Source organism: Stegodyphus dumicola, chromosome 3, assembly GCF_044657685.1.
Source record: "Stegodyphus dumicola isolate Sdum_Otavi_A_Nest chromosome 3, ASM4465768v1".
NCBI classification, from domain to species: domain Eukaryota; kingdom Metazoa; phylum Arthropoda; class Arachnida; order Araneae; family Eresidae; genus Stegodyphus; species Stegodyphus dumicola.
The window spans coordinates 10365418-10380922 of NC_140770.1; the positions used below are offsets into that span (position 1 = coordinate 10365418).

General features: G+C 33.3%; 1 protein-coding gene across 1 annotated transcript in view; it reads left to right on the forward strand.

Annotated features, from left to right (window-relative positions):
- LOC118193487 (protein O-linked-mannose beta-1,2-N-acetylglucosaminyltransferase 1-like) overlaps positions 1–15505 on the forward strand; it is a 171380-nt gene that overhangs the window by 13868 nt on the left and 142007 nt on the right. Inside the window, exons 5-7 of the mRNA XM_035364591.2 lie at positions 9402–9551; positions 13844–13953; positions 14275–14359. Coding sequence (XP_035220482.1) covers positions 9402–9551; positions 13844–13953; positions 14275–14359 — 345 coding nt within the window. The remainder of the gene's footprint in view (positions 1–9401; positions 9552–13843; positions 13954–14274; positions 14360–15505) is intronic.

A 15505-nucleotide genomic window follows, 5' to 3' on the forward strand; every position in this document is an offset into this window, starting at 1 on the left:
GAAACTGTGTTGAAAAATAGTTTAAGACATTTATTTTCTTGTAAAAATAAAATTGGATTCAAAAAAATTGTTTTACTTTTTTTTTTCCAAAACGGTACTTAGTTTTTGAATACGCCTCGTATATTATTTTCCTTTTGTAAAAATTTTGTCAAAACTCTGTAGAATCAGGATGATTCTCTTCATACTTCATGAAATCGGGATGATTCACTCAAAACTTCACAGAATCAGGATGACTCTTTTCAAACGTCATCAAATTGGGATGATTCATTCAACAGCACAGAATCAAAATGATTCTCTTGAAACCCTCACTGAATCAGGATCATTCATTCAACAATATAGAATCAGGATGATTCATTCAACAGTTTTGAATCAGGATGATTCTAGAAAAGTTCAGTACATGGGGTTGGATCTTTCCCTGGTTCGAAGCAGTTCTCTTGAATTTTTGCAATAAGCAATTTAGTTGAGTACGCCATTTTGTAGGCAGATGTTTACCTTCGTCACTTCGAAGGTTCACTAAAGTGGATATTTCAAAACATTAGCTTAATTAGAAATTTATAGAATTTTTGTCTATGTGCGTAATTAGTTCCTTGAGTTGAATTACTTTCAAATTATCTGAGACAGGCAGACCCAGTTCTGTGACTAACACTTGTACATCCTTTTTTCTGGTTAGTCCCAAAAATTCATGTTATCGTACTTTCAATGTCCGTTGAAAAGATCAATATTTTTTTGAAGAAAAATTATATGTTCAGAAATTTTATGAATTTTGTAATTTCCCTTAACAATTACATAATATTTGAAAAACAACATCGAACAAAATCATTAATCTGAGATTACTTCGAAAACGAAACTACATTTTTCAAAGATTGGTACACTTGCCAATGGACAATAAAATACACAAATTTAGTAAACATAAAGTTCCAAAAATAGAATTTAACTTTTATAAATCTTCTATTAGTAATGCCTATGGTGTCTACAAAATCCTAAATGCTCTAAGAAATTAATTTTCGACTGTAGTTCTCTTTGAAAAACAGAATTAGATGTATAAGTTGTTCTCAAATATTACAAAATAATAATTTAAAAATTTTATAAACATACAAATCGAAAATGCAGCAAGTTTTAGAATGCCTTTTCTGAATAACGGTAACTAAAATATTAATTCAAAAGAAGTATTCTTATTGCATAAAATCAAAATATTAGTGGCATGGTTTAAATAATATGCTAGATAAAACCCTTTTCACTTTTTAATCATTTCTATTTTCCAAGAGGAAAAGAAAATATCTGTTAATATTATTCATAAAATAAAAGAAAACAAAACATACAACTCATTTCTTACATAGCAATACAGTTATAAAAATACTAAGAGAATTATGCACCCCGGAAACATATATCAATCAGAATAAAAATAACATTTCGCCATATAAACAATTTTCATTCAGAACCGAAACGAAATTTTACATGTTTTGACTTCCAGTGAAATCAAAATTAATCTTCAGTTAGAAAGTAGAATTAAAACACAGGAAATTGAAATAAAAATCAATTATTTAAAATAATGTAAGACAATATAATTTCTTAAAGTGCAACATATCTAAAAGGAAACATCTAGAGCTTATTATATTTTATATATGATTCTGTTTCATTTTTAATGATACATTCCATTCCATATTATTAAAGTATTAATGATGTTATAGTTGGAATTTTATACTGCTTATTAAATGAAAATCTGTAATCTTCTTATTAAGTTAAATGCTTATTAAGTGAAAATCTCTTATTGTTATGTAGAGAAATTATCTGATAGCGTTATAAAAATTAGGTGAATGATTTTATGATTTATGGAAATCTTAATTTTTATTTGATTATGAATTATTTATTTTAAGGCTTTAATTTTGGGGGAAAACAGATGCTTCTGGAAATATTATTTAGTTTAAATGAATATTATTTATTTTCTTTTATTTGCAAATCTTGTACAAACTTTTATTCATTGTGAAAGAAGCAGGGAAAGGGAGGCAATTTTCGCCAAGTCATGATTTCGCGCGCTTTGTCCTTTAGAATGTTCGAGAAAGAATTTTCATTGTTAGTTGACCTTAAGAGAGGAAAGTACGTGACCAAAAAGGTCAAAGGTTGCTACTTGTCTTTCAATGTAAGTCATTCAGGTTTGGCGATTGAGGGTCCGGTTGTTGGCTAAGTGAAGAAAGGCGCGCATGCGCGATCACCCTTATTTCCGCATTCTGGAGTTGAAAACGAAGATTTTGCCATAATTAAGGGGGCGATAAGTGAAGCCATAGTGGGAGCCCGGGTTGTGAAGGAGACGAAGGAAAATTCGAGTTGGATTCACTTTTTGGCTCACTCTCGGACTGACTCGCTGATTTTCGGGCTTGCTGGACTTACGGGCTTGCTGGACAAAATGTAATTACGAAGAGAGATGTTTTCCGGCGGGGAGCGGCAAATATGCTCCCCGGCCGCGTTTGGTTAAGAGGCGAGACTCTCTTACGCACTCACTCTTGGACTCGCTGACTTTCGGGCTTGCTGGACTTGTGGACGTTGCTCTTGAAAACTGGCTTGAAGGAAATTCGAGTTGGATTCTCTCTCTTACTGACTGGCGGGTGGAACTTACTTGGGACGTTACTCGTGAAGCTTGCTCTTGGGATGAGTAAGAACAGGTGAGCCGTAATTGTCTAGAAACAACGTTTCTGACCTGAGGCTGAAAACCCTCTTCCTTGCGGCGTGCTGGTAAAGAGGCGAAATTTGAACGAGTTACCTGCGTGTTGACATAGGACTTTCAGGACCAAGCGGATAGCCGTCCTGGACAGCAGTGCTCCTGTTTCTGTTCTACAGTGGTGAAGTGGAGTCTACATTTTTAGAACCAGTGTCAAGATGAGCCCGGCTGACATCAACGCTTGATAAGAAAAGAGTCCTCCACTTCAAGATGTCCCAACCAAGTTAAGTTGTATATATATATATATATTTTTTTTTTTGTGTTTATTCGATCCTCTCACATGTAGTAAGCATCAATATAACATTGTGCCGTGACCTCTGCTTAGTGAAGGATCGAATCAGTAACTCATTTTTTGAATTTATTATTTCGTATAACTTACTGTTTTAAGAAGGTGTTAAATTTTATGTGCTAGGATTAATTAGAGTTTTTGATTTGTGTTTGCTTATTTGTTAATACGAAAGTGATAAAGTTTGAAAATGTGTGTGAATTTCAAAAATTTTGGACTTTAACGTTAGGCAAACAGAATTGAACTTTAAAATTAGGAAAAATATATATTTTAATGCAGCAGAATAGGTACTGTACATTTTTACTGTTGAAAATCCTTGAGTGTTTTCTGGATGTATACTTTTGATTTCTGATTTCTGATACAAGATAGAAAATGAATTATTCCACGATAATCCTATGCTATTTGTGTATCCTTGTATAAAGTTTCGAGTGCTTGTCTTTAAAAACTGGACTCATTTTTTGAGCACTTCTAATAGAAAGAGATTAAAGACTCTAATTATTTTACTGAATGAGACAAGCCATAGCTATGCGTAGCTAGAAATTTTTTTTTGTGTGTGTTTTTGCTAATTATTTAACCCAGAATCTTGTGAAATGTGTAATCGTGAGGGGTAACGTTAGAAAAATTTTGAATTTTTTGACTTAATTGAATAATATTTTGTGAAATGTATGTAATGTTTTCATGATTCTCTAGCGTAGTAGATTATTACTTTTTGATTTACAATGTTTTGTTATGATTCCAGTATATTGTGTAATGTGTTAGAAAATTTAAATTAGTATTGAGCAATGAATTTTATAAGTTCTTAAGACATAATGATACAAATGAATGAGTTAAAAAAAAAATTGTAGATTGTTTTTCAATTGCCAAATTCTGTTTTAAAGTGAACACGGGTTAGATTTGAATTTTTGCCTGAGATCAGCAATAGTGATGTTTGCATATTTAATTTTTTTTTGATTGAATTCTTCAGCTTGAGTGAAGTTCTAATTAGTTTAATGAGTCAGAGTAATTGAGATTAGTTATCTTCTGAGTTTTAAGTTTGTGAAGAGTTGTCATGTGAGAATTGTTTAAACAGTAGAAATTTAGTCTTGTGAATTGCAGAAAGTGAAGTTTAATGAGAATTTTGTGACATCGGGAATTTGTTTTGTGAAAATGTTTGAGATAAGTTTGAGAAGATTAGTTACTTATGCTCTGTACTCATGTGTGGGAATTTTCTGTTGATTACAAGTAGTTGTCTTAAATTTGCTAGTGAATCGTAATAGATTTGATTTGAGTTATTGAATTTTCTTTCTTGGTTGGACTTGTTGCTGAATTTGGGGTTAATTCTTGTTTTGGCTTAAGTTTTGTATTGGAATTGGTAGTATCAAAATAGTTGTATCAGGTTTTTGTTTTGTTTCTGGTGGTTTCTGCCAAGGTCCGTAAAATGTAAGTTCTCTGATGTTTAGTTTCTGTGGAAGAATTGAGATTTCTGTGGTTATAGGAAAATAGTAGAATTTGAGTTATGGATTTCATTTGTGTGATTTTTAGGGATTTTTGAGTTATGAGTAAGTACTTTTTTTTAGTTTAGCACTTTTGAGAACTTTGCATTTGTTGCTTGCAGTTAGGTCTTGCGTGAAGTTGTAATGTCCTGAAAGCTCGTTTTCTTGTAAATACTTGCACTTCATGGTGGCACTTGACCTCTTACACCGGGAGAAACAGGAACTTGTTATCTGAGAAAACTATTGTTGTATCTTTTTTCATTGTGTTGGTTCAGACTGGTAACGTTTCAGTCAGCGCACTTTTCTTTCCAAGATAAGAGATCTTATGTTCTCTTTCAACGTGTCTGGAGGTTTGCTTGATACGTAAAGTTTGGGTCTGTCATTCATAATACAGCGCTTTTCTCAGCTTACATGGACACGGTAAAGAGTTACTTTGTTTCTTTTGTTTGGGTGGAGGTGTTGCTGAAGGCTGCTACTTAGGTTACTATACAACGTTTTGGAAGAGTCTGATGCAGAATAGATCTCAGTTTTTGCCTAAAATTGGGGGGTTGTTTTGAACACTTTGTTGATTTGTGATATTTTATTTAGTGTTCTAGTAACGTGCTTCAGTCCAGCTTTGATTGATTTCTTTGACTAGTTGAAATTTTTTTTTGTGGACCTAATGGATTTTTTAGAATTACTGAATTTTTTTTGGTGTTGTCTTACTAAGGGGACTTAAGTTTGGTGTTGTTACTCACTAGTGTTTACTTTGAGGTTTGAAATTTTTAGCGACACTTCACTTTTGCTGGTTGATTTTTTTTTGGCTTGATTTGAATTACAGTGAAATATTTTTGACTTGATATGGTTTAGCGTAATGATTATGTGTGATTTGTTTAGGTATTGCAGTTTAAAATTTTTTTTTTTTTTTAAGTATCATGGATCTCATTGCTCATTTGATTTATGTACGAGATTTTTACAGTTTAATTGTATTTTCATTTGATGTGTATATGTGTATCTTGGTAGTATCTGTAAATATTGGCCAAACGTTATTTTGTATATGCATTAGGTTGTATTATTATTATTATTTTTTGTGTGTGTATTGGATAAAATTCTAATTGGTATTTGCACAGCGTATTCGTTATGTTCATTCTCGGAATTGATTTTGGTTGGATTGAATTTTTGGACAATCACGTTTTCTTTCTTTCTGATTTTTTTGTGTGGGGTATTTTCGGCTGGTTCCGAGGTTCCTTGTCTTGTAACGTTCTTTTCTTTTCTAATGCTTTGCCCTGATCAGGCCTCTTCTGTTCTTAGACGTGATTGTTTGGGATTCATTTCTGGAAGTTATTCAATTTCGTAGTACTTAGGGGGGTCTTTACTCTTTGTTTGAATACGTTCATGTGACTTATTTTAATTGGAATTGTTTGAATTATTAGTGTGTTCTTTTCTCAGGAATGTATTTTATGTATCTGCGGCACGTTGATTATCTTATATTTTTTTTTTGTGTTGTGAGCAATTGGATTAGATTATTTCTTTCTTCGGGTGTGTGTATCCGAACACATTCAGTAGCTTATCTATCGTAAGGGAAAAATTGAAAGATAAAGTCTTCAACTTTGAAAGAGTGATTGTTCTTCCTTGGTCAAAGGTGAGACGTAGGAGGGTGAAATCTGGTTTCTTTTAAGGTCAAGTTCCTCTACTAAGGAGTATTGTGGTGCTGAGTTCACATTCCGGGGTTGGTTGCTTTCATTTTCTCGCGTTGAAGGCTGCAGGGGGGAGTTCTTAACACAATGATTTCTAACTACAGGGTTTTCCCTCGCTTGCATTGACAACTCCGTACTCATTTAATGTACTCCATGATTGTGCTCAGCAGAAATTGTCACAATAGTAGAATGTGCTCGACCTCAGGTGAAATTGTTTACATTAATGGACTGAAAAAGAATGAATAGATAAATAAACGTTCAGGAATGTGGCCACACAGAGACTGCAACACTAGTGGGATGTAATGAACTGAAAAAAAAAAAAAAAAAAAAAAAGAGAGAGAGAAATTCTTTTTGTCATTATTGATTGATCTTAGACATATTTTGTTTGTGATTAACGCCTTATTTTTATTTTTATTTTTGTATGTGTTCTGAATATTTCTAGGTAATTAATTAAGTGATTTAATTGATGTTTTTGGATTAATTGTTTTTGATGATCTTCCTTGAGTATTTTAATTAGTAATTGCTTTGATTAATCTTCTTGTTTTCCTTGCACATTTTGGACTTGAAATTTAATGTGTCAGTAACGTCACTGTTACCAAGGAGTCGTGTGAAATATTGTTACATTATGTTATCCTTTAGCCTTATTGCACAGTATGAGTCATGGTATTTCAAGAAGTGTCTGTCTGCTAAATTTTGGTTTACCAAAATTTAATTCCTTAGGGGAAAGGAATGTTATGTAGAGAAATTATCTGATAGCGTTATAAAAATTAGGTGAATGATTTTATGATTTATGGAAATCTTAATTTTTATTTGATTATGAATTATTTATTTTAAGGCTTTAATTTTGGGGGAAAACAGATGCTTCTGGAAATATTATTTAGTTTAAATGAATATTATTTATTTTCTTTTATTTGCAAATCTTGTACAAACTTTTATTCATTGTGAAAGAAGCAGGGAAAGGGAGGCAATTTTCGCCAAGTCATGATTTCGCGCGCTTTGTCCTTTAGAATGTTCGAGAAAGAATTTTCATTGTTAGTTGACCTTAAGAGAGGAAAGTACGTGACCAAAAAGGTCAAAGGTTGCTACTTGTCTTTCAATGTAAGTCATTCAAGTTTGGCGATTGAGGGTCCGGTTGTTGGCTAAGTGAAGAAAGGCGCGCATGCGCGATCACCCTTATTTCCGCATTCTGGAGTTGAAAACGAAGATTTTGCCATAATTAAGGGGGCGATAAGTGAAGCCATAGTGGGAGCCCGGGTTGTGAAGGAGACGAAGGAAAATTCGAGTTGGATTCACTTTTTGACTCGCTCTCGGAGTGACTCGCTGATTTTCGGGCTTGCTGGACTTACGAGCTTGCTGGACAAAATGTAATTACGAAGAGAGATGTTTTCCGGCAGGGAGCGGCAAATATGCTCCCCGGCCGCGTTTGGTTAAGAGGCGAGACTCTCTTACTTTTTGACTCTCTTACGCACTCACTCTTGGACTCGCTGACTTTCGGGCTTGCTGGACATGTGGACCTTGCTCTTGAAAACTGGCTTGAAGGAAATTCGAGTTGGATTCTCTCTCTTACTGACTGGCGGGTGGAACTTACTTGGGACGTTACTCGTGAAGCTTGCTCTTGGGATGAGTAAGAACAGGCGAGCCGTAATTGCCTAGAAACAACGTTTCTGACCTGAGGCTGAAAACCCTCTTCCTTGCGGCGTGCTGGTAAAGAGGCGAAATTTGAACGAGTTACCTGCGTGTTGACATAGGACTTTCAGGACCAAGCGGATAGCCGTCCTGGGCAGCAGTGCTCCTGTCTCTGTTCTACAGTGGTGAAGTGGAGTCTACATTTTTAGAACCAGTGTCAAGATGAGCCCGGCTGACATCAACGCTTGATAAGATAAGAGTCCTCCACTTCAAGATGTCCCCTAAGATAAGTTTATTTTTTTTTTTTTTGGTGTGTTTGAACTTTAGGCAAGCTTTTCAAAAACGTCCTTAGCAGTAAAAAACAACATCAAATCTAAAATTTAACTCTCAGGCCTTAAATTGTTTCCCTTTCCTTTCTTTTAAATCACCAGACAAACCTTAAGTTTTTTTATGAATTTAAATGAACAGACTCTCAGATGAGGTTAAGATTTTTCTTATTGTGTTGTAATTGAATAAACTGATATTTAATCTGGAACCTCTTACAGTATGTTTTCTTTATATATTTAATATGAACTTTTCCTTTATATCTTGTATATGTTTTATGTTTTCGATCCTCTCACGGCGCGGTCCCGGAATGCATTTTTTTCACAACGCAAAAATGCTGTACACGTTTCACTATACAATCACTACCTTTCACGGCAAGTAGTTTCATATTTAACATTTAACATATAGGAATTTCAGATATAACATGGTACCCCTGAAGTAAAGCTATTTAACCTTGAAGTCGAAACTTTCTTCTTCATAACATTATCTGTTATCTTCGGGTGAAGATGAAACCACTACTTCATGTGATTTTCAAAATAAACTTCTGGGGAAGATGAAACCGATACTTAATTCAATTTTCATTATAACCAAACTAACATAAACAAAAGACTCACCTGGTCTTTTTAATTAGCTTTAATTAACAAAACACAGTTAAGATAAATCATTACAATTAAGGGTGTTATAATTACACATTTAAGTTACAAAGTAAATCTTAGGGAACAGCATGCTTAGTCCATGACTCCATCGATCGAGGGCTATAGTCTTTTTTTGGTTGATGTTTGTTCCAGTGGCCGCTAGGTGGCGCTCTTTATGCTGTGGGGTTACAATGAGTACTTTTTTTGATAGTTAGGAAAAAAAGATTTTTGTATTCCAAGTGTAAAAATTATAAATAATTTGCTAGTAACTATTTTACCTTAACTATATTGCATGTCTTTCATATTATACTTTGTATGACATTAAATATCTTAGGCTGTCATATTCTTTTTGACTTAACAGAATAAAAGAGAAATTAAAAAAAAAAAAAATAACATAACATAACAGCACACATCAACGAGATCTTTATTGAAAATCTTTTTATTCGATTCAAATGTATGAAACTACTTTAATGTTTGAAGTAAATTATCATCCATAATTAGGGTACAAAATGGATGACTTTGTGAGAAACAATAAATAGGGAGCCGTATTATCAGCTGTCGACCCAGTTGCCGTTAAAGATCTCTGGTTACAGCCCTGGCTAAAAGTATTCGTATTGTTTTATATACGATTTTTTAGATATTTAATTGATGGTTTCTGTTTATATTTAGAACAGTTTCTACTCTTCATATGATACATATTGGAGAAATTGTACCCAACTGCGGGCTGCCTACTGCATGTAGTTCTGGAACATTTGCAGTTCACATATATACTGGTAAAGATCATAGAGATGAACCAAGGCTTTGTGTTGATGGAAAATAGTATGTAAATAGTTCACTTTTTTTTAAATGTTTTTGTGGAAAATAATAATAATAATAAATAATATTATGTTTCCTGAAAATGAGATATATTGTTTATGTTATGTTAGAGAACTATGAAATGTTGGAGAAATTTGTATGTTGTATTAAACTTGAGATAAGTCATATAGTGTTTCTAATGCGTAGGCTTATTATTATCATTAATAATCTATAGTCTGTAGTCTCTATAATCTTAACCACTTATCTCACTATCCATTGTCTTTATATTAAGGTTTTCCCTTTTCATTCTTACAACTGCAGAATTCAGGATAACTGCATTCATAAGTTGTAAACAGAGCTTTGCATTGCTTTGAGATATTGCATATTTTTATAAGTTTCCTTGAAATTATTTTGCTTTGTTTTATAGTAGTATGCCAAAAATTAAAAGAAGCCAGACCTGAAAAAGAAATACAAAAGCTTCTTCAAGAGCTTGAAAACTACACAGCTGGGTATAAAAAATGGATCTGAAAGTGAGCATTTGAATATTGAAAGAATTCTATATTTAGTGACAGATTCGGTAAATTACAACGATGAAGAAACTGGTTTCATAGATGAAATTTCTCTTGGTGAAATATTTGAATGACTTGAATGTTAATGACAAGGTAAACATTTAGAATTTTACTGGTATAAAATATAAAATAAAGGGCCATGATTCTCAAGCTGTGAAGGAAATAAAATTTTTCAAAAGTGTTTTGCAATGAAATATTATTGAAAAAATTGTCAAGGAAACAAATTATTAAGCGAAAAAATACTAGAGCTAAATTCAAGTTTTAGCAGTGAATTAGAAACAAAAAAGCATATAATTACATGGAAGAATGTTAATGAAAATGAATTGCTGAAGTTTTTTTCACTGACATTGCTGATGAGGCGTATTCAAAAAGAGAAGATAAAATATTTCTGGATGTCAGATGAAATACCTTTTTTCTAAAAAAGTATGTACAGAGATAAATTCCTACAGATTCTTAGTTTCCTGCACTTTGAAGATAACATGTCACTACCAGATAGAAGTGATCCTAATTACACTGAAGTGACAAAAGTCATGGGATACCTCCTAATATTTTGTCGATCCTCCTTTTGCCCAGCGAAGTGCAGCAACTCGATGTGGCATGGACTCAACAAGTCGTTGGAAGTCCCCTACAGGAAAATTGAGCCATGCTGCCTTTATAGACATCCATAATTGTGAAAGTGTTGACGGTGCAGGGTTTTGGGCATGAACTGACCTCTCGATGATGTCCCATAAATGTTCGGTGGGATTCATGTCGGGCGATCTAGGTGACCAGATCATTCGCTGGAATTGTCCAGAATGTTCTTCTAACCAATCGCGAACAATTGTGGCCCGGTGACATGCCGCATTGTCATCCATAAAAATCCCATCGCTGTTTCAGTACGTGAAGTCATAAATGGCTGTAAGTGATCTCAAAGTAGCTGAAGGTATTCATTTCCAGCCAATGATCGGTTCAGTTGCACCAGAGGACCGAGTACATGCCATTTAAAATCGCCCAGACCATTATGGAACCACCACCAGCTTGAACAGTGCCTTGTTGACGACTTGGGTCCATGGCTTCGTGGGGTCTGCCGCCACACTCGAACTCTACCATCAGCTCTTACCAACTGAAATCGTGACTCATCTGACCAAGCCACGGTTTTCCATTCGTTTAGGGACCAACCAATATGCTCACGAGAGTCGCTGCAGGCGATGTCGTGCTGTCAGTAAAGGCACTCGAGTCTGTCTTCTGCTGGCATAGCCCAAGGAAGACAAATTTCGCCGCACTGTCCTATGGGACACGTCCCTCGTACATCCCACATTGATTTCTGCAGTTATTTGATGCAGTGTTGCTTGTCTGTGAACATTCACAACTCTACGCAGACGTCGCTGGTCTCGGTCGTTAAGTGCAGGTGGTCGGCCACTGCGCTGTCCATGGTGGGATGTTATGTCTGAAATTAGATACTGAAACACTGAAATTGTATCATTCTATAACAGAAACATGGGATTCATTGACTGAAGTGACCGAATTGCAGATAGTTTTACATTCCAAAGGAAAACTTTAAAATGGACAAAAAACTTCTTCTAATCATTCAATTTAACAATTTTAAACTACTTTATTTTATATAAAGTGATAACTGCAGACATATTCACAGATTTTAGAATAAAATCTTATAAAACAACTCATGAATAATTCAGAAGTTTTCTTCAGCTCTGCTTGGGTGTCAGATACCATTTCGTTGGCCGGGCACTTGCCCATTGAAAACAAAGGTCCATGGAGATGTGCTGTTTGTTAGAGAATTGGGATAAGAAGGTGATGAGTGTATTCTTATGAAAAATGTGATGTAGGGTTCTGTGTCACTTGCTTAAAAAATTTCCACTAAAGCAAATGAGAATATTTTGTTCAAACATATAAAAAATTAATGGTTATACCATTTTAAAACTGAATTTGTGCATTCTGTAGTAACCTGCTCGGTATGTCTTTTTTGTCTTTAAACAATGATAAATGGTTCCTCTACAGGACACAAAATTATGAAAAGAGAAACCACATGTATTTTCAAATAATCATAGTGAAACTGTATATACATGTTCTACCATGTGAAACCATATTTCACACATTCTACCAACATATGTGTGTATACACATGAACCTATAATTAAAGAATCTTATTTCAAAGCAGTTTACAAACAAAACTAGTGATCAGAAAATTGTGAAATTTTTGTCGCGGACTTGAGAAAAGAATGAAGATATGAGAATTTCTTTCAGAGAAAAAGAAATAGTTACAAATAGCATCACCAGAGGAACTGGAGTCGAGCTTCAAAATCATGTGGAAGCAATAAAATTTACAAACTTGCAGACCTCCATGGTTACACATATACTCTGAAAGTGTACCTTGGAAAAGATTCTTATGAGTCAGAGAAACTAGTGAAAGTTTGTAAGGATAATATAGGAGAATATTTTGCAAGATTTTATGGGCAGTTGAACATGGTCTGCCCAGTGCCTCTGCTATACGCCAGACACTGGTGCTAGCCTGAAAGTTTGAAGATGGATCTTCTATGACCTGAAGCACAACCTCCTGTATTGCTTCTGCAGAAACAGGGTTTCTTCCTCTTCCAGGGCAAACAGAAAACGATCCTGTTTCTTCAAATTTCGTTACCATTTTCTGAAAATTTTTAACATTCATTGGACCTCTTAGAATCCCCTGCAAAGTCCGAAAATTCCGTAGAGCAGCTACTGCGGAATTACTGTTTGGGTAAAACAGTTTTACTGAAGAGCGTGATCTCGTAAACTTATCGACATTGTGGGCAAACACATCGAAAACAAATCCTCTGCTAATGTTTCCAGGTTTTGGAGCAGTTGCTTCATAATGTCGACAAAGATTTACATTTTTACTTCAGGCTTTCAGTGTAAAATGCCCTTAGGTGACACTGTTTGTAACTAATTTTGTTTCCGCTGAAAAGCATTTTCATCCCTTCATAAAGTCCGTCCCAAAATTTGACAATTTTCTGGTCACTAGTTTCACTTTGTAGATGGCTTTGAAATAGGGTTCTTTAATTATAGAGACCCAGTATATTAATGTATAAATATATGGTACTTACGTATTAACGCCACCACAGCTGCAGATTTGACGGTTTTTAAGTGCTGCCAATCTACACCTAAAATTTTTGTGACAAATCATATGCATGTAATTTTTCCAATTTATAACAGTTTTATCCGATAAATCAAGTTGCTTTTCACAAAATTTAATCGACATCAGCAGTATTTGAATCTGAACCAAATGGAGTTCTGCTTCCTTCAAACCAATTGTCTAAGTCCCGTTTGCTGGTCACACTGTTTTAAATTACATTTTCAAAACATATATTTACCAAAATAAAGTTTCATATCATGCAAATTGGTACCTTTTCATTTTTTTGGTAAAATATTTCACACCTGAAAAAATAAAATTGCATCTTCATCTGTGTTTGCCAAATCCCAAAGACGCATTTTCATAGCACTAAAAAATGGCTTAAAAATCAGCAAACGACAAAGCAAAAAGGAATCCAAAAGACAACTGCATGCAAACAACAGGATTGCTCTGTTCAGTGCAATTTCTGCTTCGGTGGCGTTAATACGTAAATACCAAATATACTTTTGTTTTTTAATGTAAAACATATTTATATTTATTGACATAAGATGATTTGAACATTTATATTTGTATATATTTATATATTTCTAAAATGTATCCTTTATGCTTAATTTTTTCAGTATTTCAATTGTGATATTCTTATTTCAGCATTTTATCCAAAGATATCAATAATGGTGGTAGAGGGGTAAATGCTGTTGTTATTGATAACATGACGAGAACAGTCATTCGTGTGAATCACTTTGATACATATGAAAAAGGTCTGTTATTTCTCAGTGTATCTAATTTTTAATATTTAATAGGGTCACATGAATGAATTCTAACTGAATGCTTATTTGTCTCGTGTATATGTCTTTGCTTAATGCAGGATTGACATACAGTAAATTGCATAAGTATTATATTTAGTCCTGAAATAATTTTTTTGTTTGATTATACAGTAGACTAACCTATTGCTTTTATACACATTTAGAAACTTTATGAGCATTTATATTAGCATGAAATGTTGAGTTTTTATTGAATTTATTCTTGACTATTAATTGAAATCCTTTTTTTTTTTTTTTTTTTTTTTTTTTGTCTTTAAGAATCTACACCCTTAGAAACAATGTTGCTGACTTTGAGGCCTGGAGACATTGTAATCCTATTGACATTTGATGAGCCATCTCGAAGGTAAGCATTTTCCCAGTTTTTAGTTTTGTGTTAGATATACATGCTAAACCATTTTGTTTAAGTCAGCAGTTTTTATGTTAAGTATCACATTTTTAAACTTTTTGTAACTGTTGTGCATTTATATTTTGCCATTTACGTATAAATGTTTACTTTAAAGTTTAGAAGAATGTGAGGAAAAGAAAACATGTGTTTATTTTATTTATTCTAAATGTTTTAATATTTAACTTTTTCATGACTGCACTGCATATTTTTGTTTCATTTGTAATTAAATAATATGGTGGATTATGTGAGGAATGATGCTAAAATACTGGCAAAGTGCATTTTGAATTTATTTAGATTTATTCTGAATTTTTAAACTTTGTAACTTGAATTGAATATGGTGTCTCTGTGTGTTAGTAGTTTTATACAGTTATATTTACTAAATTAATAATATTTGGTTCTGTAGGTATTATCATATATCAGAGTTTCTGAAACTGTAGGTCGCGACTATGGGACCTGCAGCAGGGAGTCACCAAAAATTTTAGCAGTTTTGATATTTCTTTAACGTATTACAATAATTTTACAACTACCAAATAATTTTACACAATATATCTGAAAATAGATAAAGATGAGACAATTCGGACAAAGAAAAAAATGGAAACGTTACGATGCATTCTTTTTATAATATCATTTTTATAATACAGTCAAAAGTCATTAATCTGGACTCGTCGGGACTTCGGCGATTCTGGATTATCGATTTTTCCGGATTATAGATCATCAGTTTAAATCTGGTAAGATGGCATGCAAAAATTGTAAAATTAAAAATGTAAAACCGTAATTTATGAAATAAAGAACAATTATGATCTAAAAGGTATCAAAATTTACAAAAAAAAAAAAAAAAAAAAAAAAAAAAAAAAAAGGCTTAATATTTATTTCTTTACTTTATTAAACATTTCTTTCAATGTAAGTTGTTTCGTTTTGTGTGATAATACTTTCTCTTTAATTCTATAAACAGACTTAATTTCTTATTTCTTGTTCAGTTACAAAGTTTCGCTGTTCAAGTCCTATAATTGCTGTTTAGAGAATACCGACTAATTTGTCAATCGAAATTTTTTCTTTTTCAATAACCTCTGTGATGACAAGGAATTTGATTTAAATCATATCAAA